Source organism: Musa acuminata, chromosome BXJ1-11, assembly GCF_036884655.1.
Source record: "Musa acuminata AAA Group cultivar baxijiao chromosome BXJ1-11, Cavendish_Baxijiao_AAA, whole genome shotgun sequence".
NCBI classification, from domain to species: Eukaryota; Viridiplantae; Streptophyta; class Magnoliopsida; order Zingiberales; family Musaceae; genus Musa; species Musa acuminata.
In genome coordinates, this window is record NC_088337.1 from 9,379,704 (window position 1) to 9,402,975 (window position 23,272).

General features: G+C 38.0%; 4 protein-coding genes across 7 annotated transcripts; all 4 read left to right on the top strand.

Annotated features, from left to right (window-relative positions):
* The first annotated feature begins 178 nt into the window (after positions 1–178).
* Positions 179–7,172, top strand: LOC103971207 (uncharacterized). 3 transcript variants are annotated; one of them, XM_009385171.3, is made up of 10 exons: positions 179–471; positions 1,148–1,322; positions 1,433–1,591; positions 2,760–2,856; positions 3,607–3,677; positions 4,774–4,825; positions 5,794–5,842; positions 5,932–6,069; positions 6,583–6,702; positions 6,807–7,172. In XM_009385171.3, the coding sequence occupies exons 1-10, from the start codon at positions 260–262 to the stop codon at positions 6,940–6,942; spliced, it is 1,209 nt and encodes a 402-aa protein (XP_009383446.2). In that variant the 5' UTR covers positions 179–259; the 3' UTR covers positions 6,943–7,172. The 3 variants fall into 3 exon arrangements, with proteins under 3 accessions (XP_009383446.2, XP_064945820.1, XP_018675786.2); XM_065089748.1 differs by having other exon boundaries at positions 341–471; positions 1,200–1,322; XM_018820241.2 differs by having other exon boundaries at positions 342–471; positions 1,137–1,322.
* Positions 7,173–8,664: 1,492 nt separating this feature from the next.
* LOC103971208 (ethylene-responsive transcription factor ERF022-like) lies at positions 8,665–9,670 on the top strand. The gene has a single exon (XM_009385172.3). The coding sequence runs from the start codon at positions 8,982–8,984 to the stop codon at positions 9,561–9,563; it is 582 nt and encodes a 193-aa protein (XP_009383447.3). The 5' UTR covers positions 8,665–8,981; the 3' UTR covers positions 9,564–9,670.
* Positions 9,671–11,306: 1,636 nt separating this feature from the next.
* Positions 11,307–21,920, top strand: LOC135597163 (protein TIC 40, chloroplastic-like). Of its 2 annotated transcripts, none has more exons than XR_010481140.1 (14): positions 11,307–11,644; positions 12,083–12,197; positions 12,419–12,476; positions 12,563–12,580; positions 13,158–13,428; positions 15,132–15,232; positions 15,315–15,375; positions 15,982–16,060; positions 17,592–17,632; positions 17,777–17,822; positions 18,532–18,626; positions 20,063–20,161; positions 20,238–20,285; positions 21,581–21,920. XR_010481140.1 is itself a non-coding variant. In XM_065089749.1 (14 exons), exons 1-14 carry the CDS (start codon positions 11,431–11,433, stop codon positions 21,638–21,640), a joined length of 1,311 nt encoding a protein of 436 aa, XP_064945821.1. In that variant the 5' UTR covers positions 11,307–11,430; the 3' UTR covers positions 21,641–21,920. The 2 variants fall into 2 exon arrangements, 1 of the variants encoding a protein (XP_064945821.1); XM_065089749.1 differs by having other exon boundaries at positions 20,058–20,161.
* A 447-nt stretch (positions 21,921–22,367) lies between these two features.
* LOC135597166 (dirigent protein 21-like) lies at positions 22,368–23,264 on the top strand. Its single transcript, XM_065089753.1, has one exon. The coding sequence runs from the start codon at positions 22,499–22,501 to the stop codon at positions 23,024–23,026; it is 528 nt and encodes a 175-aa protein (XP_064945825.1). The 5' UTR covers positions 22,368–22,498; the 3' UTR covers positions 23,027–23,264.
* The last annotated feature ends 8 nt before the right edge of the window (positions 23,265–23,272 follow it).

A 23,272-nucleotide genomic window follows, 5' to 3' on the forward strand; every position in this document is an offset into this window, starting at 1 on the left:
TTAACTTGAACCGGCTCAAATGCCGCTTCCAACGTTAAAATATCATTTAATTATAAGGAAATATATGATTTTTTTAAAAACATGATATATATATATATATATATATATATATATATATATATATATATATATATATATATATATATATATATATATATATATATATGCCCTTCAGAACCAGTACGCGGCCCCGCCACCGGCACTTCGCGGTGAAGACGTTCCTCAGCAAGTAAAGGAAACAGAAGATAAGGTAGGGAGAATGCGATTCGCAGTCACGAGGGCTTGCGGTGGCGGCGGAGGGAGGGCTCGCTCTGGCGCCCTCTACATTGGAGGGAGCACGACCACGCCCATCGAGACCCCGTCACTTTTGATATCGACGCGAAAAGGCCTCCCAACTTTCGTATCCCGCGATCACCTCGCCGCCCTCCCCACACCCGATTCTCTTCTCCTTCACGTCAGCCCTCTGCACTTGTAAGTTTTATATAACTTTTTCTTTTCTGAATCATCCCACTAAAGGTGTTCGTCGAAATGCCTATTTGGAGTTGATATCGATTTCGTTATCAAATTATGATCTTGCATTGATGTTGAAAATTCCTTGATATGCATCCCGTGCCAATCTGATATTCAAAAGCGTGATTTTGATCATTTGTGTAGTATAAGCACTTGGCTTGCAGGTCTATGAGAGAGGTTTCTAAGGTTTGAAGATGTTATTTGCTAGTTGAGGCTGATTTCCCTTGCATTTCCCATTGCATTTTCCTAAAAGCTATTCTTTATTACTTGTTCTTTAAGGTATCCTGCATGGACAAACGAGTCTTGATGTTTTTTTATTGGGGTTTGCTGGGTCCTGAGATTTTACTTCGTCGTTTGAGGTGTAAGAAGAGTAGGCTGTGGCTAATAAAGTGAATCATGCTTATGGAAACAAGTTTTTTTTTGTCACAGTAGAATCAGATTTTTACAAGATGATCCATGTAAAATATCAGTAGTTAATTACAGCAAATTGTCTTTTTTTCTATTTGACACTATACTTTTTTAGTAAATTACATGTTGATTAAATCTCATTGTGGAAATCCTCAATATTTTTTTATCTGCTTGGTTTTGCTTCAAGAGAATGTGCTTATCGATGTTGTACATGTGAGGTTCTTTGCAGTTTAGATTGCCCTTCATCCAAAACTATTTCTAACATTGGAGGTCTGCATCAGATGCTGGGGCTGCATGAGCATTTTTTTGTTGCTGCCCCAAGGGATTCATTAGAGAGTCTACCTGAGAGTGAAGGCACTAATAAGCTCGGGGCTTCTTTTGAAACACCTTGTGGTCGTCGACTGGTAGTCCATATTTGCATGAAATTAGCTCCTCCTTATCATGCATCACAGGACAGAAAGTTGTGCAGTATTTTTTTTCCTCTTAACACTGTCATTCACTTTCTTCTTCTTAGATCAAGCCTTTAGCATATATGGAAAAGATTGCTTCATTGAAGCCAAACTTGTGGGCTAGTATGGCAGATGAGGTGCCTGCTTGGGTTTCTGAAAAGAGAAATAAGACTTCTGTAGATCGAACATTGCGTTGGCTCGACGAATGCCTTGCTTTGGACCCGGTCTGTAAAGGGTTATGCTTTGAAACTTGGCATATATTGAAGTTTGCTAAACATATACGACATTTGAACTGTGGTGTGCTTTGTGATTGCTTTTTGTATGATGCATAAAAGGTGTACCAGAGTATGCTTTGTAGTAATTACCTTTGATTTTTTGCTTATCCTTTTTTTATTAGCAGTATATATCTGTCCAGATTGGCATTTCTGAAATTTACCACCATGTATGAGCTGCATAAAATTTTTCTTTCATGTGCAATATTTGTTTTTTGGCAAATTCTTTTCCTGTACTCCCTTCTTTATTTCTACAGATTTATTTTTTGAATGCTGTCTCAGATTTTCTTCTTGTATTATAAATTAATGTAGTTTTTTTGGAAATACATGTTGGTATTCTGCTTCAGTTATCTTTCTTGGTTGTATTGCGATTTAATGGACACATTGTTGCGTATGTATGTGTTGCAAAATCTGCCTCAGAAACAGTTGCAGTTTTATGACACCAAAAACTTTTATCCTTCGCTACGTTTTATTCTTGTTCTGCCACAAGTTTATAGGCAATATTCAAGTTGGTGACCTCTGTACGGACCATCTAGATGTCTTGACACTCCATCATGCTGCATTTGTGACTGAGAATGGCATCAGCACTAGTAATCTTTAATCGTGGCTCTAAACATTGGTAGAGTTTTCTACCATAATAGTAAACTAGGCGACAAGCATATGGACTAGGGTTGATTTTTTTTCTTGCAGCTGGATTGATGTCTACTGCTTGCAGCTTGTCAATGCTCTTCTCCTTGAAAAAGGGTGGCCCGATGTACTAGGCTTCTGCTGATGCATGTCTGCGGGAGTCAAATATATACACCATCCTTACATAGAAGTTGTTTTTGTGACAAACTTTTGAAACTTAGGTCAAAATAGGATGACTTCATTATATGCTGAATTATTCACACCATAGTCCATAGCTATGCATTCTAGCATGTGACTGTAGAACATAAAATGCTTTAGCTTACTGATAATAAATTTGCTTCTCACATGCAAATTATTAGAGGTTCACATTAACTTACTAGGCTCTATTTTCTAAATTAAGAATTTGGCATTTGGTCATCATTAAACATGCTATGTTCTTTTTTTCTAAATTAAGATTTGGGGTTTGGTGATTATACTGTGATATCTGATACAGGCAGGTGGGAAAACTATGTTAGGAGTTGTTGTTGGTGGGTCCAATATTGAAGAACGGAAACACTGTGCAATCGAAGTGGCAACTCGGAATGTATCAGGTTTGATGAAATATTCTTAACTTTTAATATGCATATAGATGCCATTGCTGTTCCAGGCAATGCATGTGCTATTGTTGTCTCTTATTGTTCTTTGATTTTCTTAATGTGTACATTCATCAGGCTGAGAACAATGCAACTTTGGGTTTTTATGAGATGTTTAGTTGCTATTGAATATCATATGTCATGATTCTCAGTTAATTAGTTAACTGCTACTATCTGTTATAAGTTAATTGCTTAATATATAATTAATTGCACCCAATGTTTTTATCATGATTCCCAGATGTGAAAAGGACACCTTCAAGGTTGAAGTTCATTGGTTGTTGGCTAATGAACACAAAAGTATGATCTACATGCAGTTGCCAGCATAAACTGTAGACGATGATAGGTTTTGTAGAATGTTCTTAGACTGTGTTTGAAAGTATGAACATTTGTAGTTATTGACCCTGGGATTTAGTATGGTTATCTGGTGACATGATCTGTCCCATTGGTTATATATGGTTTCTGTTTTCTGCAATCTCTAAATAACTGTTAACTTTTAAGATGCATTAGCTGTTTGTTTTGTTGTAAGCTGCTGCAACAAATGGAGCAAGAAGTCACTTGAGTTATATCATGTTATATATTCATCATATGCCATGCATTTTATTTGTTTGATGCTTCTATTTTTTTTATTGTGATTAGCAGAACTTTTATCCCACCACTGTAATCTATGTTCTGATACAAAATAAAGTGCCTATGTGATGCTTGATCTAGGTTTTTGGATTGGAGGTTTTGGGCTCGGAGAGAATGTGGAAGAACGCTCAGCTTTGCTCAATGCTGTTACAGTAAGTGATAAGCAGATTACTGGACATTAATGGCCTATTAATAGAAAAGATTGCAGAAGTGGTGGTTTGTAGGCCTAAATATACATGCTGGTCTGCATACTCCTTTTGCATTATGTACTATTTTTACATGTGTTTGTAAATGTAATGAACAATTGCATTACGAACAACCACAAGTATATGCCATGTATATATCTCAGATGGTTGATTTAATATAATATACAAGATTAAGAATGAACCTACTTGATCCATAGAGCTTCTTTATGGTTATTATTGAGCTAGACATAATTTCAATGGTGAGTCATATGCCAATTAGGATATTAGAGATGCAGACTAGTTCAATTTTCATGATGCAATTACTTGATAGCCTCATAAATTTTAGCTTAATTCTATCCAGTCATGGAATGTGAAGTGAAAACTGATTTTGTTGGGAAGTTGTACTTTTATATTTTGCAAGATTGATTCAATCTTTTTTTTTATCTGTTTCAAGTGCTATTTCAACCACAGTGGTTTTTTTGTTACCTTGTGAGGTATTCTTGGATCTACGTCTGTGTTGTTTGTCATTGTTTACCTTTAGGTATGTTGTTTATCATTGTATAGTTTCAGGGCCATTTCATGAATGATTGCATGCATATGCTTATGCTGTAAATGGCAGTATACCTTGTAATCATGCACACTCTTTTTCCTGGATTCATTGTTTTAAATGAAGAACAATTAGCTGAGTCCATATGCAAATGCATCGTTCTTTTGGACACCCAAGAACAGTATGTGACTGACCTGTCTTGTCCCTTAATTTTCAATAGGGTTAGAAAATCAAGTTATGATCTTGAGGTCAAATATCCAAATAATGCTTCATGAATGATCACCTTGTTTTACTGGGACAATTTGTGCTTCGTTTATTTATCAATGAGACATTTTAGCTTTCAAATTATTAGTGCTTCTATTAGTGCAGAAATTGGAGTCTTTCAAATATTTTTTTGCTTTATCAGTTTGTGTGTCAAGGTATGGAAACTAAAATGTCAATGCAGAAACTGAATTCTTCAGTGGCATCTATTAGTGCTTCTTGCAGGATTATGATACTTTTTGGCTTATCTTTCAGGATAATCTCCCGGAGGAAAAGGTGCGATTTATATCTGGACTTTCTCTCCCAGGTATTGATGTTATACACCTAGCTATTTTACATCATCAAGACATACTTGTGCACTCGTGTTCTTTCTACTTTGACTGAAAACACAGATGATATTAATGGCTAAATCAGTATTTTGTTAATTTGTTAAAGCAGAGCTGAATGCTGGGTGCCATTTCTTTTTTCTTTTTTGTACCAGTAATTTGCAGTGACTCGCATGGTAGAAATGGTACATATCATTGAAATCAAATTCATAGATGTAAAAAAGCAATGGCATTCTTTTTGAATCCTTTCTAAAACTTGCACATTTGATTTGCTGTATCTTGCATACTTCTGTCATGGCCCCTTTATCGAACCTGTGTAATCTGGTTATGGCCCTTTTTCCTATTACCATAATCATTATCATGTACCATTAACATCTTCATTCCCAGTGCCTATATTTTCCTGTTGTGCTGTTAATTGACTTTATTATCCCAAATCTTTACTAATATGACTATCATCATCCTGGTCTATTTATCCTCATATCACTGTTCAGTTCTTTTTATACAATTTGTCTAGATAAGCAAAGTGTTCTTTATGGAGAACCATCTTGACAAAAAAATTTATTTTCATTTCTTGGCTGCTTATTGCCCAAATGAATTTGTGCTCTGTTCTTTTTTCCTTTTACACATGATTAGCTTTCATAAGCTCAAAATTTCTATCACTTGCCTTGTCTCAGTCATTGATACTATATAGCTTAGGAAACATAAAAAATACCTCTTCCTAAGCTTTTTTCTGAGTCCTGGCTACTTTTAAAAGAATTTTTCAGCTGTTGTTTAGCATAACCTGGTTTTTGTTTTTCTGATCAATCGAATAAGTTACACTATATTGCTGATCATGACCAGTAATCTTGTTTTTGGCAACTTTCTAACGATAACGCTTTGCCATGTTGTGATATGCGTTCAATCCCTGTTGCATAATAATTTTGGTGATATTGTGTAATCCCTCTTATAGAGGAAGTCTTGCAGGGTGTGGCTTCAGGAATTGACCTTTTTGACTCCACGTACGTATTGAAACTCTAGATATTTATTTTCCAACAATTTTTTAAAACTTATGATAATTATTTTTAAACCGATGCCAACACGAATGCAGGTACATTTACCATCTTACACTTGGAGGTTTTGCACTAATCTTCCCATTCAAGATTCTTGATCATAACAATCTAGATTTTCAGCTCGATGATACTGTTGGTGATCGCGCAAAAATAAATTTGCGGGCAACAATCTACAGGTGTGTGATCTCTGTTCTCTTAATACATCATACAGTTGTAAATTAACACACATGGTTTCATCCGAAAAACAAACATGCATGGTCTCATAGTTCTGCTCTCTTGTATTTCTTGATGCAGCTAAATACCTTGACACATCATAGAGTTTAAAGTGTCTTGCTCGTGAACTTTATAGCACATTAGAAGCTCTTGACTGAGTTGGAAATCGTTTCATAGTTTTTCAGATTTGACTGCTGCCATTTTTTTACTAACACTCCAGTATAGGTCTTGTAAGATTTCCTCTACAATCTCTTCTGCTTTTTGTAGTCATACTACTAGATACCTCTCAAACTTGCTAGTGAATGATGGATGGATATTCACCTTGTAATTATCACGAAGGCTATATGTGCCCAACCCAAGTGAATGACCAGTCTAACATTCTTAACTTCACAGCAACTGCCGTCATCAGCAAATTTTTAACAGAATTGTTTATATACCTGTTCTCTGATGTTTTGTATACACCACTTTCTCTTCAGGAAGGATATTTCGCCTATTATTGCCAACTGTAGTTGCTTCACATGCCAAAATCACACTCGAGCTTACATAAACCACCTACTTAATGTTCATGAAATGTTGGCTCATATCCTACTAGAAATGTAAGTTGCTCTTCCCAATTATGAAAAGCACCGTAACTCGTCTACTATTATGATGGATGGTTTGCAGACTCTTGTCTAACTTGTGTCCTTATTACTACATGCAGACATAACACACACCATTATTTGGGTTTTTTTCGTGCTATGAGAGAAGCTATCAAGGGTGGGAAGTTTGACTTGTTCCGACAGAGATTTGTCGAGAGCAGACGCATCCATCTTACCGCAGCTGTGCTGTGCTCTTGATGTCCCCCTCTTTTCCCTTCTTTCTTTACTTGGAGCTTACGACTCTACAAGACTAATGTGAGCTCTTTAATGTTGTAATTGGTTAATTATATTTCAGCAAACAATTTGATAAAGCAGTCTATCTGTAAGATGTAGTCTGTTAGATGACAGCATGCACAACATTCTCTGTAAACTCTATTCGAATTTTTATCACTTAGCAATTATATCTTGGAACACTTTTCTCTCTGCAATGAGCATCGAGTCATTAAACTTTCATCGTAGACTGCTGTTGGCATTTGTTGTTTTGCAGATGTCCTGTGCATTTATTTCATCAAACGTTTGTTGGCTGCTATTAATGCCTTGTAAGTAACTACCTTTGTTAGGAAGCAATAAAGAGTGTCCAAAAGACACAGCAAGAGTGAGAAACCCGACAATAAGAACAACGAAATCCATGATTCGCATTAATTTGTGGAACAACTATAAATTAACAGCCAAGAACTATAAATACTGTAGAAGACATTTATTTGTTGATAAGCTGCCATTGTTTGATGCCGCAATTCCCTTTTCCAAGGCAACAATAAGAAGAAGGATGCTGGCGAGTGAAATTAATTTGTGGGTCTCTTATCCAAAATTGCTGCCTATGATAACTATTCTTTCCTGAGAACCAAACAGAATGTGAGAATGGTTTCAGCATCAAGCAGAACTTTACAGGACAAAACCAGTAGCCTTCAGCCAGCAGATGTACTTGAAAGGACAGGTCTTAAAGACTGGTACATCCCCCTTGCACAAACTCCAGATCAGTGCATGGGGTAGCCAATGATCGGTGGCTCCCCGAGACTCCATCCCTTCCTGTCTTCACTGGCTGTTTCTGCATCACCATGGCCAAAGCACTGGGATCAGAGGAAGCTTGGTGCTGTTTCCATGTCGCCTCCAAGCTCCTGCAGGATCAAATTTGTTGGTTAAGAAGAGTAGGTTTTCTTGGAATTTATGTGTGTTCACTTCGATCTCTGTCAACAAAACCATATGAGATGTCACATATGCAGCTGTTTCCAACATTAAAAGAATAGAAAAAGCATTGCTTTGGTTGCACAGGAGGGAGGAAAGAGGATTGATGGTGCTATAGTGTTTTTATGGTTTCAAATAAAATATTATATAAATAAGTGAGAAAAAAAATATCACGAATAAACTGTTTTCATTAACAATTCCGATATATTAACATATTAATCGATGATAAACAATCCGTTAATTTTCTTAAGCATGTAATTCCATACTACATTTCCTAATTTATTACTTATTTTCACTACCAGCATCATTTAAGGTTAACAATGTGGTGTTGATGGAATATATGTTTGGGAGAGTAAGGCTGACAAATTTAGGATAATCTATTTATATAATCGATAAAAACTAAAATAAAAATGCACTTAAAAAAGATGATAGGATTCGAAGAAGAAGATGAAGAAATATAAACACTATTTTATATTCTCACAAATTGTCACTCTCCGAATCTAAATTATAGGATCATGTGTCATATCTCCATCAGAGACTTCAATACAAACTCTCTGCATTATTGGATCGTGTTGGCATCGATGTCCCGTCCACGTGGTGGCCTCTCGCAGCATCTCGCCACAGAAGCATCGTGTCGATGCATCGAATCCATCGACTCATGTCCTTGTCGTGCAAACACCAATCGTTACTCCCACGTAAATCGTTGCCTCGTTTGAGATCGATCGATCGATCGATCGATCGATCAAACAGAAGCGTAGACGAGAGATGTTCGATGAATTGACCCACCGGAGAGAACTCCCCGGGCAATTCGACAAACACGTTATGCCCTATCGGTGGAAGCCAGTTCGATCCAGCTGTCTCACGGCGATGCTGCCCTCTCGGTGACGCACTGCATGCAACAAATCCAAGATTTTGTGTCGAGTGAGAATTATGAATGTACGCTGGTCTGAGGACAGCGATCGGTGGATTCGGATGTCGTCGTGTAAATCCACTGAACCTGTATCCATCTTACGTAGTTACTTGGAAGCTCGCTTCGCTTCTCCCGTTCCCTATATATGCTTTCCTCGGACACGCTCATGATCTCATGTTGTGCATCGGTTCCCTCCTCGTCGTCCAAGTACGTTAGCAGTGTGCCGATGGAGCATTTGGAGGAGACGAGAGCGGATGGGGGAGTGCATTATCGAGGGGTGAGGAAGAGGAAGTGGGGCAAGTGGGTGTCCGAGATCCGGGAGCCCGGGAAGAAGACCAGGATCTGGCTGGGGAGCTTCGAGTCGGCGGAGATGGCGGCGGTGGCGCACGACGTGGCGGAGCTGCGGCTCCGGGGCCGGGACGCGCAGCTCAACTTCCCGGAGTCGGTAGACCAGCTGCCGCGGCCCCGGAGCTCCGACCCCCAGGACATCCGGTCGGCGGCGCTCGACGCGGCCGCGAGGCTCCGGTGCAGGACCGTCGCCACCGCCAGGGCCGGGATAGCGCCGGCCTTGGAGCGGCTGGGCAACGACGAGCTCGGCCTCGACTCGCCCAAGATGTGGTTGGAGCTGGCGGAGGCGCTGCTGCTCAGCCCGCCCGTCTGGAGCAGCGAGGCGAGCGAGGTGGAGGAGTGGGAACCCCATGGATCCTTGTGGGATCCCTTCCTGTAATCCATCGTACGTTCCCCTCGTAACGATTACCTCATCGGCTGACACCCTCGATTTTAACGAGGATGATTCACGCGCAGATGATTAAGAACAACATATCATTCGAAGCATACGGTTTATGTCGTTCTTTCCGATCACATTCTGCATTCAGATGGTGATTAATTACTCGACGCTCAAAAGCTGAATCTACGGCGTAAGAAACACAGGAGAAGAAACAAGAGACTACTCCATGTTTAATCCCCTACTCGAAATCGATCGAGCTGTTTGGCATGACATAACGCAGCAAATGTTACTCGATCAGTTCACAGAGAGAGAGAGAGAGAGAGAGAGAGAGAAATCACAGGACATTAGGATAGGCTTTTGATAGATACTTGGAGACTTTGGAGGCAAAATCTTGTAGATTCTGTCGCTTTGTTCTGACTCGGACAGATCACCTTAAATATTCTGTATCCATTGGATTTTTCTTCTCCTGAGGTAAAGAGCACTCTTCTTTCTTGATTAAGATGGGACAGCATGATAATTAAGGATACATTTCGCATTCTTGACAGCTATAATTGCGAGAGAAGAAGCTGAAGCCAGTCGAAGGAAGAAAGCAGAGATTGTGACCGTATCATAGGATTAAGTTTCGACTCTACTGCAAATCTGTGATGGGGATGGAAGATCTGAGAGATCCCCAGTGTCGGGAAAGGATCGACTGCTCCTTTCCTTGTCCCAACACTCATGCAACAGCTAACAACCGGGGAATCGAGTAAGGCGGATGCAGCACTAAGCTTCAGCGTCTCCATCGTCGGAGCTTGTTCTTGGTGAAGCAGCCGGATGCTTCCCGGCGGTCAACGGGTCTAATCTCGGTCAAGACACCATGGATTAGGGAGCTGTAAAGAAGAGCGTAAAGCAGGAAGACGACGGCAATGGGAATCAATTGCTGAGATCAACATATTGGGGGCCAACTGGGAGAGATGGGGACTAAAAGTTTTCCTCTACTTTTCAGGAGCTGTGCTACCATCTCCTGCCAATTTAGTCAAACTTGTTGTGTTCTTGGGACAGGGATCAACTTTCACAATGTCTATTTGAATACGATCACATAGCAAAGTAGAAGACGAATTGGGTTCGACAACGTGTTTTGAAATCCGACCACATTAAAAGTATACAAAATTAAGCATCACAGTGGGAGTACTATAGACGTTTTGATACGATCCACTTTTCTTTGATCGTGATATTAATATCTGAATAGGTCTTACCGACATCTTTACTTTGCAACAAAATAATTAAAATTATGGTCGGTCAACCAAAATATCTGTCGTTGATCCATATAAAACTTGAACTCGAATATAAGATCTATCACTTGTGTAATAATTCACTAATTAATCCCGACGTCTCATGTGCAGGTCGCGTGATCCTCCTTTCGCCGTTGGATTGAGATCAATTATATTTGGATCAGATCGAAATCGGATCCGATACGTTGATTCATATCCGATCCAATTGACCCAATTGTGGCCTTAATGGTTCGGCAGGCCCCTATATGGCCCGCCAGGCGTGACATGTGAGAGCCTCGGTTCGAGAAAGACCGGTCCGGTTGGCCCAAAATTGACACAAAGACCGAACCAAGAATGTATATCGTTGATTCGTGACGGGTACGGGTACGGGTACGATCGAATGAGTAACCCGAATCCGTTGATTAATGGTCGGGTCGGGTACGATTTATTCGGTATCCGGTCCAATATCCTATGCCATCTTACCGACTCGATCTGTAGTCGTTTGCCTTCGCTCCCTCGAATCGTAAACGCCTTCTTCCGCCGTTGAGCGGCACAGCGGAGGGGAAAGGAAGCGACCGGGGGAACCTCGAGCTAGGGTTTCGTTTTTGCCGGAATTAATGGATAATTTCGCACTCCTCTCCTCTAAGTTCTCCGTTGTCGTAGCAGCTCCAGCTTCGTACGAGATCCTCAACAGGCGGCGGTCGGCTCATTCTTCTCTTCCCTCGCTCCCTGCGAGAAGAGGTAGACGAATCGGGTGCGGTGGTAGACCTCCCGTACTCGTTTTCTTTGCTCTCAAGAGCGGAAACATTGATCGAGCCCCGTCTAATGCCGGTAATTTTTGTCCCACATCTGTGTTCGAAGCATTTTCCTGAAATATATTGGGTTAAAGACGAAGATATTGATTGGTTACGGTTCCTTCTTCCTCACGTAAAATTGTGGGTGGGCAATTCCTTCTGTGGTTATGGGAGCAAAGTATGCTGTGGCCCTTTGGACTCTGAATTAGTTCATTAGGCAGTGAATGAAAGGTTCTTTTGTACTATAAACACTGAAGATAGCAGGAAAATATACATTTTGGTATTAGTTCTTAGCATTTCCTTTTATGTTTCGCAAATTTGTCTTGAGATTTTTACGCGCTGTTTAATTGATTAGTCATACATCCGTTACCTGCATCTGCTTCTATTTTTAGAGTACATGTCATCACGATTTTCTCCCTAAATACATTTATTTGATCTGGTTTATCTTTATATTTCATTTCTTGTTCTGCTATAGGGCGTGGGAAATTCAAGGCACAAGTTTTTGCAAGTGCTTCATCTTCAAGCAACAGTGAGATGACAACTAGTAGTGCGATGGCGCCACTTCCAGTGCCTTCGTCACCAACATCCATGTATATTTTTTACTTCATATTTCTTTGTGTTTGAAGTTGAGCACACGTGGATCTTTGTGTATATTTGTAATGTGTGGGATTCAAGCATCGCCACACAATTGTGATCGAATCAATAGCTTTCTGTTTACTCAAGTATGGAAGATCTTGTTTCCTTTCTTGGTGTGTGTTGCTGAGGCTAACGTAATCTTTTCCCTCCTTCCTTTCTTCTTGAGAATCTGCAGAGGTTCACCATTGTTTTGGATTGGAGTTGGAGTTGGTCTATCAGTAGTATTCCAAGTTGTATGTTGCTCAGATTCCTCTTGGATGATAATGTTTTTATTTCTTTTGTTCTTTTCTTATTGAAAACAATGTCGTTTGGTTGACAGGTGGCTGCAAAGTTAAAGGTGAGCACCATTTCTTAATTATATTCCTTTCCGAGGTATGTTGTCCTTAAGAAGGTTGTTGCTTATCGCCAGATGTGATTTAGAGTTTCAGTAGAATTTGTTAGCAAACTAGTTGTATAGTCCTTTTGGATAGGCTATATTCTCATCGTCTATATTCTATTAAATACTTAAAATGCTAATATTTTGAGTTAGGATAGCTCCTTGATATTTTTGTTTCTTCAATACTTTTTTATTTGTTATGTTGTATGCCTTTCCATTATGGTGTGTTTGGCTAATGGTGTAATTAGCCTTCAGCCTCTTTGCTTCGTTAAAATGAAATAAAATATTGTTAAGAGGGTTCTCAGTGTCGGTTAATTAATTTTTTTCTGAAAATCTAGACTATATTTATTGAATCCTCATCTTGTTTCCTTTCATAATTAATTATACGATCAGTCATTTAGGGACTTCAAAAATAGTATAGTGCATGGCACCTAAAGAAGCTGTTGGTATATCATGCATGCATTTCAGTTTTCATTGTTTTCGGCAATCTTATCATATGGAAAACTTGTTGACAGAACTTGTGAGTTTCTTGTTTTAGAGATTTGCACTTCAGCAAGCTTTCAAGACCATGATGGATCAAGCAGCATCTCAAGGTGGACAATTCAATAATCCTTCCTTTGGACCAGGCTCGCCTTTCCCATTTCCTGCTACAACAGCATCATCTCCAACTGCATCAACCACATCACCAGCACGTGTTTCCACCCAGCAATCTGTTACCGTAGATGTTCCAGCCACCAAAGTGGAATCAACTTCACAGTCTGAAGTTGGAGATGAAAATCAATTAGATGAGGAAAAATCCAAAAAATTTGGTATGCATCTTTAGATTCAAGTCACCTTCTTTAATATTGTTCTGCATGGTAATAAATTTCGACGCAAGTTAAACTATCCACCGTTATTGTGGATCCTTACCGGAAGCCATTCAAGATCACCTCATGATTTATTCCTCATCGTTCCTGAATATGTAAAGGGAATAAATGCCTCTGCTAAGATGTTCTCCTTATATGTAAAGGTTGCATCATTAGGCCCTTTGGACCAGAAGTTCATTTGAAGATGTTGAATAGATTAATTTAGCAGATGAGTTTACTTTAGATTTTATATATTTATAAAGAGTGGCTAGAGGGGTCTTTTGAGAAACTTGTGTTTTGCCATATGAACGTCCTATGCATTTCTATATATGTTTCCTAGGTTGATTATGAAGAAAACAAAAGAATAACGAAGAGATAAAAAGGAAAAGAATCACGTAACTGCAAGAAAGAAAAAGTATCAAGTACCAAAACCAAAAGGGAAGATTATTAGCTAAGACAAATCCTGAAATTTATCTTCCCCATAAAAGGAAAAAAAATATAGTTTATTTGATTAATCTTGATATAATTGTATTTTTTCCTTATTATTATTTTTCTCCTTGGATAGTTGAACACGAACATGAGTTTATCACTGAGTCAAAGGGATTCAGGTTGATCTTTATTCTTTCCATGCCTACTATAGATCTGGAAAGTATCTTGATTTCCATTGCATGATGTCGTGCTTTAACAATGTTGTTCATCTTAGAATTGCTGACATGATATATTAGCATCTGAAGGCTTTTTTTTTTTTTTTATGTCAATGGATCTTTAGTTTCTTGGCACTTGACGATGATTTTACTAGATCTACAACAAGCATGATTCTGATCTTATTGAATGGAAGTTTTGTGACGATATATTTGTTCTTTCTTCGCATAAGCAATCTTATGTCAATCTCACTATTACTGACCTAATACTTTGGTTAAATTTTTTCACTAACCTGTGTGTCACCAGGAATTCAAAAGCCACAAACTTTTATCCACCATATCCCACACTTTGATCTTTCCTATTAGGGGATTTTTTTTTTTTAATATAGGACTGCAACCAACCTGGTTTGAAAGTCAACCTTATCAAACCGAAACAATCATCAGATCCTGACCCTAACCTTATAGAGTCTAACTTGACCTGAAGTTGAGATTCTTTATCCTTTGTAACCCAGCCCAAATTAAGCACCAATTAGGTTGGGGCGATGGGCTGTTGATAGGCTGATTATCTTGTGTCTGGTTGGCATGGGCTGCGCAGATTTCAAATTCTAAAATAAAATCCAGTTAGAAAGTTTAGGTACATGCATGTTAGCGGTGCTAAATAAATTATAATAAAATATTTAGTCTGTAAATGGTATTGCCAAATTATATTGGGTTGCTTATGGGTCAATCTAACCTGGTTCAGGTTATTCCATTTCTAACTAAATCATGCCCAAAAAATACCATCATATCCCAATTCAGCCTAATGATTGAGTTGGTCTACCAGCTTAGGTTGAACCAAAGCCAAATGACTTCTTCCTTGTTACAGCAATACAAGTAGAAGATACAAATTTCTACCTTCGTGGTACAAGACATGATGAAGAAAGCAAAAATGTGTTGCAGATCTTGTTAGCAATTTCCTATAATCTTTGGCATACGGGAATCAGTTGTCTATGCTGACACTTCGCTATCTGTTGCAAATTTCTGCAGCTTTTGTGGATGTTTCTCCAGAAGAATTACTGCAAAATGATCCTTCCAATCTAAAAGAGTCAACAAAGGCAAGTCCAGCTGAGACTCAACCCGTGAACGAAGTAAGTACTTGGCATGTTACAGAGCAGTTGCTTTATTCTTGAGTGATAAATCTGCTGAAATATCAGCTTGTACTTTTTGAAGATTCCACCAAATGGAACTGTTAAGCAGGATGGAAGTGCTTCAAATGAACAAACTCAAACTCGTAAGTTATGGGGATGATTTGTTATTGGGACATGTTATGCGACCCCAACAATGGCATTTTTCTTTTTATATTTCAAAGCTCAAGGCAGACCATATAGAGATATTATGCAGTGCCAGTTCATGAGTTTTTGCATTATTTTATGGATTTTTTAGTGCATACAAGTGGTCATAGTTTATGATTAAACATTCAGGCCCTCCTGAAATTTATTGATGTATTAAAATTGCAATCTTTTGATACCGATGAATTGATATGTCCATTAGATGTTGTTCTACTTCATTCGATGTTGTTCTACTTCATTCATTATCATCTATGATGCCGAAAAAGATAAATAATGCTGAAAAGGATAAAATTACGTATGTACCTGTGTCTGTGTTGTCTATGTGCATCTGTTTTTATGCATTCATGAATGCAAAGGTACTTTCATTCACACACCACTGTGCTGAATGGTTACATCTCTCATACTCTGTTTACCAAATTATTTTATGGTTTATGAAGAAAATATATTTATGAAGCTTTTCATATTTGTTAGCCTAATACTTGTGAAAAAGAATTTTCTCAAAATTTGTGCTATGTTCATGTAAGTTAATTTGTTCACCTTGTGCACAGGTGATTCACCATCTCTCTTGTCAGTTGATGCATTGGAGAAAATGATGGAAGATCCAACTGTGCAAAATATGGTTTACCCGTAAGTATCATGCTAATTAATTAATTGGAATACTCCTATCCAAGCTTTACAGTCTTTCTAAAGGTTAGCTTGATTTTTTTATTTTTTTAAATAGAAAGTTATCATTTGCCTTCATCTTTGACATGAAGCTACGAGATCTCGTTGGTTCAATCTTTTCCAGGGTTGTTGACTGAAGTCAGAAAGAAGCATGTAGATGTTAGATAATGCATACAACTTGGTCTTTAGAGAAAATTCCTTGTGGCAACTTATGGTCATGTAGACCTTCATTTGTCTTTATATTATAACATGAAACTTTTGTCCAATTCTTTTGTTTGATTCTTTAAGTACATGACAGTAGTTAGATCTTATTGCATTGTATATGACGTAGGACAACCTAAATGGTGATAGACTTAAGGGTTTGGGTAGAGAGTTGGTGACAAGAAAAATGGAAACAAAATAAGGGGAGGATTCAATAAAACACAATGGATTCATAGAAATCTCAATTCAAACAATGAAGGAGAAAAACATTGATATGCCCTTTTTTGTTAGCTTGACTTGGTTATGAAGTTTGATACATGATTCTCTTATGCTAGATGACTCCAATAATGTCAAGCTCCCTGCAGTTTGGGGTTTTGGAATCCAGTAATGGTGGAATTTAGGTGGTAGGATATTTGAGAAAGAGAGTAGAGGAAGATCGTCTGAAGCTTCTTCTGTTCCATTAGGTATCTAATCTGTCTCAGGTTGGAGCTTGAGCAGAAAGGACTAAATTTGTGATCTCACACCTGTTACATATATTGTAAGAGAAAAAATTCATTCAGTAACTTTTTTCATCGGCCAAAGTACAAGAAGAAATGGAAATGCTATAATAAGGAAAAAAGACAACTACATCAAGGCTAATCAATTAGTTAAATTTTCTTTAATTGGGGAAAATAAATTTTTAGAGACAAATAATCTTCCCTTTTGATATAATATATTTTCGACGGTTTTCTATCTTTGCAGGTAGGTTAAACTTCCTTATGGATATGAAATCTTCAATCAAACTAAATTTGGATTCCATCCATTCATCGTTTTCTTCTTTCATTTCCTTTCTCTTCTCCTTGATCAAGCTAGGAAATGAAGATAGAAATGTCGGAGATATTTCCACGTGACAATTTATAATTTTTTTACAAAATACCCCTTCTAAAATAATAAACCATTCCGAAGAAAAAGAAAAAAATAACTGGGCTGGATTTAAAGCATGTTGGTTAAACCAGAATCGAAGTTCATCAAACACCAAAGAAATTCGTGTTGACCCATCTTCTTTCCACACCTCATATATAATCAATCTGGAAAGTGTCTTTATTTCCATCAGTATATGTTGGATTTCTTTGATATAATGAAAACCAAAGAAAGTTTTGTATTGGTCTTACCTTAAGTGCTTTTTTATGTTGCACATTCATCCTCCATTTGGCTTAGTTTTATTCCTTTTTTTTATCATATTCATTACTATAATACTATACCTTCATAACCCATGAAATAGGACTGACCTTGTCTCGATGCATTCATGTGGCAGCTATTTACCTGAAGAAATGAGGAACCCAGAGACATTCAACTGTATGTGTTCATCATATCTGCTTGAGAAGTTTACTTTCCCTTCTTGTGGTTGTTCATTAGATATCTAGACATATTACCATATATTTGCAAATTCTTATAAATCTACTGGCAGACATTTGATTTTTTTTTTCTTTTGTTTTTCAGGGATGATGCAAAATCCTCAATTTCGCCAGCAAATGCAAGATATGCTGTATGACCTCAATCCTGATCTCCGTTTGCGTTTTTAAACATTTTGTTTTTTTATATTACACAACAGCTTTTGTTATTTGGAATAATATATTCTAAAATATGCAAACATAGAAATGAAATATATTTTTTTCTGAAGAAATGCATGTTAAATAAACTCTTGCATTTGATTTGTGATTGACAAGGTGGTCTTATAACAGCCATGGTAGCTAGTATCATTACACACACACACAGACGCACACACATATATATAAACTATGATGCTTAGCACTTTGTACAAATCCTTTAGATTATTACTAGATTGAAGTATCTAGTATAAAAATGTGTGAATATTACTCTTATTATGGTTAACTGCTATGATTTTGTCTTTTTTCAGTTGTTAAATTAGTTTTTATTCTTATTTTAAGTTCAACGAGCTTATCCTATTAGTATAATTATTGTTTTGATCCTTGAGTACCTTATGAGACTTGACAAAGAAATTTTTGTTGTAAATATTCTTGGGCTGCAAATAAATGAATTGCCTGTTGGATATTTGTGGTTGATTATTGAATCTTTATAACACAAAATATAAGGAATTTCTCGTAGTTTCTGTCATGTTTCTAATTTATATGCAAGTTTTTTAATGGGTTTACATTTGTGGTTTTCAACAATTTCATTAGAATTTGCATTGTTATCTCCTACTTTTGAATTTATGATTTCTTGTCCTTATTCAGAAACAATATGGGTGGAAATAATGAATGGGACAACCGCCTGACAGAGTCCTTGAAAAATTTTAATCTTAGCAGTCCTGAGATCAAGCAGCAGTTTGGTAAGTCAGAAAGTATCTCTTTGTTGATAGCAGTCGGTGTTATGGAAAAGAAGTCATTTCTGAATCATACTTCTTTAAAGCTTCTTTAATTGTTGTAGTACAATTACCTTTTCAGAAAAATATCATTTTTCTTTGTTGTGTACTTTTTTGATAAGTGGTTTGGAAAAACAATATGAAAAGATCTTCAGACAAAGCATATTCATACAATAGAAAACTCTTCAATCCCTTGTTCAACCTTTTACATGGAAGAAAATTTTAGTACAGAATTGTAAATTTGAGTTGGACATGACTCCTTATTTGTAATTTTTGTTTTATGGTGAGGTAGGCTCTAAGCAAAGTTTACCCTGCCTTGGACTTTGACTGAATATAACAGATAAAGAACTCAGTAGAAAAGCAAAAAGTCAACTGCATCTCTCTGTCTATTCAGCTTGCTGCAACTATCTGTGTGTATCCTCTTTCCTTTCTGTCTTCACTTTGTCTTTTTGTTCACTGATTTCTCCTAACCTTTTTGTTCTTTTGCTACTTCTGAAAATGTGCCTATCTAATTTCCACAATTTACTAGATCTTTGCTAAGTACTTCCCTTCCACATTCCAGCTTTCTTTGTAGGCTAACATCCATCTTGGCTGTCAGACTGTCATCACCTTTCCTAACTGCCTAAGCCTAGCATCCCTTATATATGCTGTCACTCATCACTGCCACCTTTTTAACAATTGTTATGGTTTATCACTTTATCTAGCCTTGATCACCTCTCCCGCATCCTTTCTTTCCCACTTATGCTCGTTAACATCTCTATTGTATCTTTGTATTTTGCCCTTGCCTTCTGCTGGGGTACCTATTGAATTGGTTTTATGTAGCTAACATAATCTATCAACATTCTTAAGTTTGATCAGTTTGCTTTATAAGTACAATCAGGTTAGATCAGGTAAAACTTCTGTTGATGGGCTGACATTACAAGCCTTTTATGTCTTCTAGATTATTTCTATGAAATACAACCTAAAATGTTGTGTTCTTTATGGTATTGATTTAGTTGGCACTGTGAGAATCAAGCAGCATAGTTTATTTAATTGTTTGATGGAGGTTCTGAATGCCTTTGAGAACCATCTTTGTATAGTTCATCATTGTCCTTGATTTTGACTAAGCTCACAGGGCATGCACAGTGCACATGGCATGGGCAGTGCATCTGGTCTTAGGAGCTACCTGAACAGTTACATTGATGTGAGCTCATACATGGAAGCAGAAAGTATAACTGGAGAAGTATCACACTGTTTACTGTACTCCTTATGTGACTATTGTTGAATAGCTACTCATTTTTTGATATGTGTTGAAGTAACTATTAGCAAATCTTGTAGCGGTAAACTTTGCTTATTCTTTTTTGTGGTGCTACTTCTGGTGACTTTTGCTGAAACTTATACATCTTACATTTAATGCAGAACAGATAGGGCTCACCCCGGAAGAAGTTATTTCTAAAATAATGGCCAATCCTGATGTTGCTATGGCATTTCAAAATCCTAAAGTGCAAGCTGCTATCTTAGATGTATGCTCAGACACATTTCATTTTCTTAAAATGTCTATCTATATTCTGTATATTAACATATTTTTGCATTCAACAGTGCTCACAGAATCCACTCAGCATTGCAAAATATCAGAATGACAAGGAGGTAAGTTATAGATACAGTTTGTTTGGCAATATGTCATCATGAATTTTCTTATGTAGGTATTTTTTTGGTTCTTTATGCTGTAGATAATAGTGTGAGACCATTGCTCTATCTTTCTTAGTGAGTTGTGTTCTGTAGACGTATCAAGAGTTATTTGCAATCATAGTCAGAAATTAGTTGCTGTAGTACTACGATATGAAGTTGAACTTGTAATCACAAGATGAAGGAATTGAAGTTGGCAAAAGGTTCGTAACAACTTAGAAGGTGGAAGAAACTTTATGCTTCTGTAGGATAACATGTTAGATGGTTATGTAAGGTTCTGTTGTCACATATTTAGATGACTCTTGGTTTAGCTTATTCCTTGAATGCTGAATGCTGAGCTTGAAAATTGCATATTGACATCCATCAAGAAGTTGGATTTTCAAGGGACATTTTGGAGTCATCTCAGGCTCTATAACGTTGGTTGCCTGTTAAGAAAAAGATTTAGATACCTATATAAATAATGGTGTTAGACGAGTTGTGTTAATGATTCTAGAATGATTTTTTTAGCTTTCTTAAGCCTGAGTTGTTGGTGGTTTCAAAGAACTTTGCATATTATGAAAATACATTATAATCTTATCTTAAGGTTGTTCAAGAAAGAGAAATTTGATCTTATGTAACACTAACACTTGGTTCTGTTGGCACAGTTATTCTGCATTAGCATCATTTTTTATCGCTCCTGATGCTTATGTTCTTTGATGTTGGTTATATATGTAATAAGGAATTTGATTTTGTGGTTATATAACCATATCTTATATGTAAAAGAAGTAACAAGTTACTGTAATAAAGTTTTCTACATTTGAAGCAACCACTTAATCAAGAAATTTGAACCAACTGATATCTTCATTTCATAGTTCACAACAGTGGAAGTAAGTGACAACTCACACCTTGATGACTTGATAGCTGCAGTGTCTATTTTGCAAATCAGAATAATGAGATTCCAATTACTTCTGCTCTTTATTTTATCCTTTTTTCCTTTTGAAGTTACCATGCATGTTTAAATCCATGTTGATGCAATATTGGTTATGACATTGCTGGCTGATATCTTTTACTGTTATTAGCTGTCATTGTAACAACGTCAATGACCTGTAAACAATGTAGCAACTGCATGCATCTATAGTCACTGTGCATCGTCCGCATATAATTTACTTGTCATATCTGGGACTCCCTAGATAACACCATCTCAGAGTTTCCTCATATCTCACTTTATGTTCTTTCATATGCTGCGATCTCTTGTGTTCATCACTCTTTTATCTTAGATTATGGATGTGTTCACCAAGATATCAGAACTCTTTCCTGGTGTATCGGGTTACCCATGATGGACTTCACATGCATGGGTCCATGGTTCTGACAATTCAATCTGTCCGCCGCCCGCTGCCGGCCCATCGGATGGTGAAGCTGTAAACTATGCATCACAGTTTCGAAATGCAGTTCACGCTCGAGCAAATTCTTGGTAACTCACCTCAGCTGGTTATCATAGCTCCTGTGAATTGGTCTGCTGTTTTGAGTATAGATATAGGGTTTTGTAACTTATAGCATCTTTCTCCAACGTATGACTTTGCTTAGTATTGATCATACCTTCTTATTTGAGGAACCTTACATGGTTGGATCGTTTTTGTTCCAAAATGAGTTTAAAAATTCAGAATATGATATAGAATGGATTCATGGGGGTAAAATTATCGAATGACATCCTTGATGATTAAAAAATATATATTTTGATCTCTGAGGAACGCATATGTGACTATTATTCAAGTCATGATAACTTTGTTGGATAAACTATTTCGTTTATTTCATTGACCAATTTATTTTGGATTGAATTAATGTAATTACTTTTTAGATTTTATCACATGTTATTTAATCTGGTTAAAAGTTTATATTTATAACGGTAGATATCATCATCTTTATCATACAACTGATGTTTTGCCTAACATTCGGTCCAACCATTGATCTAAGATTCGACGAGATCGCTTCATAATGACTTCATAATGATCGCTTTCTGATAGTTATGTTTCGAGTCCTTATGATGACTTCAGGGGGAAGTCTTTTTGTGGGTTCTGCTCCATCATTCAAGCAAGACATCAAAAGCCATTATATCACACTCAGTTGTTGCCTCTCCCTACCCCCACGTTGTGGTCTATCCCTCCTGATCGAGTGGCGGCCTTCGCACGCTCCTGACCATGGCTGTCTTCCAGCCCAACCTCTTCCTCCTCTTGCCTCTCGTCTCGGTGCTGGTGATGGCACCGGACCTGGCCGCCGGCGACAACGCGGCCCACCTGCACTTCTACATGCACGACACTCTCAGCGGCTCCACCCCCAGCGCCATCAGGGTCGTGCGAGTGTCCGACTCGACGGTGTTAGGCTTCGGAGACGTCGTCGTGACAGACGACCCGCTGACCGAGGGGCCGGACCTTCGGTCGGCTCCTGTCGGCAGGGCGCAGGGTCTCTACGCCATGGTTTCCCAGGGTACCGGTGACCCAGCGCTGCTTCTGGGGGTCAACCTGGTGTTCACGGAGGGGACGCGCAACGGGAGCACGCTGGCGGTGCTTGGGAGGGACGCCGTCTACTTGCCGGTGAGGGAGCTCCCGGTTGTCGGCGGCAGCGGCGTCTTCCGCCTCGCCCGCGGCTACGCCCTCATCAAGACGTACTCGCTCAACACCACCACCGGCGATGCCGTCTTGGAGTGGGACGTATTCGTCGTGCAATAATTTTCGTGCTCGTTGATCGATCAAGTCCTCCTCGTTCTCCTCTCGTCCGATTTCATGCTTCGTCTGTGAAGCATGAGCAGCCTAAAATATGTTGCATTCTGTTCTCTATCGTGAAATGCATCATCATCATCATCAAGATCAAGATGAGAAGCTTAGGTCGGCAGTCGCAGTCTGATTGATGCCCAGTGATCTTCCAATCAAATAAGAAAATAAAAAGAAAGAAAATTGACCTGTCGTATCTTTTCA

Bases quoted from the DNA above. Each gene is read 5' to 3' on its own strand.
- LOC135597166 (XM_065089753.1), top strand. From the start codon at position 22,499: ATGGCTGTCTTCCAGCCCAACCTCTTCCTCCTCTTGCCTCTCGTCTCG.
- LOC135597163 (XM_065089749.1), top strand. From the start codon at position 11,431: ATGGATAATTTCGCACTCCTCTCCTCTAAGTTCTCCGTTGTCGTAGCA. The intron at 20,162-20,237 runs GTATGCTCAGAC...TGCATTCAACAG, and splicing joins TGCAAGCTGCTATCTTAGAT to TGCTCACAGAATCCACTCAG. The intron at 20,286-21,580 runs GTAAGTTATAGA...CTTTTATCTTAG, and splicing joins AATATCAGAATGACAAGGAG to ATTATGGATGTGTTCACCAA.
- LOC103971208 (XM_009385172.3), top strand. From the start codon at position 8,982: ATGCTTTCCTCGGACACGCTCATGATCTCATGTTGTGCATCGGTTCCC.
- LOC103971207 (XM_009385171.3), top strand. From the start codon at position 260: ATGCGATTCGCAGTCACGAGGGCTTGCGGTGGCGGCGGAGGGAGGGCT. The intron at 1,323-1,432 runs GTAGTCCATATT...TCTTCTTCTTAG, and splicing joins CACCTTGTGGTCGTCGACTG to ATCAAGCCTTTAGCATATAT. The intron at 3,678-4,773 runs GTAAGTGATAAG...CTTATCTTTCAG, and splicing joins CTTTGCTCAATGCTGTTACA to GATAATCTCCCGGAGGAAAA.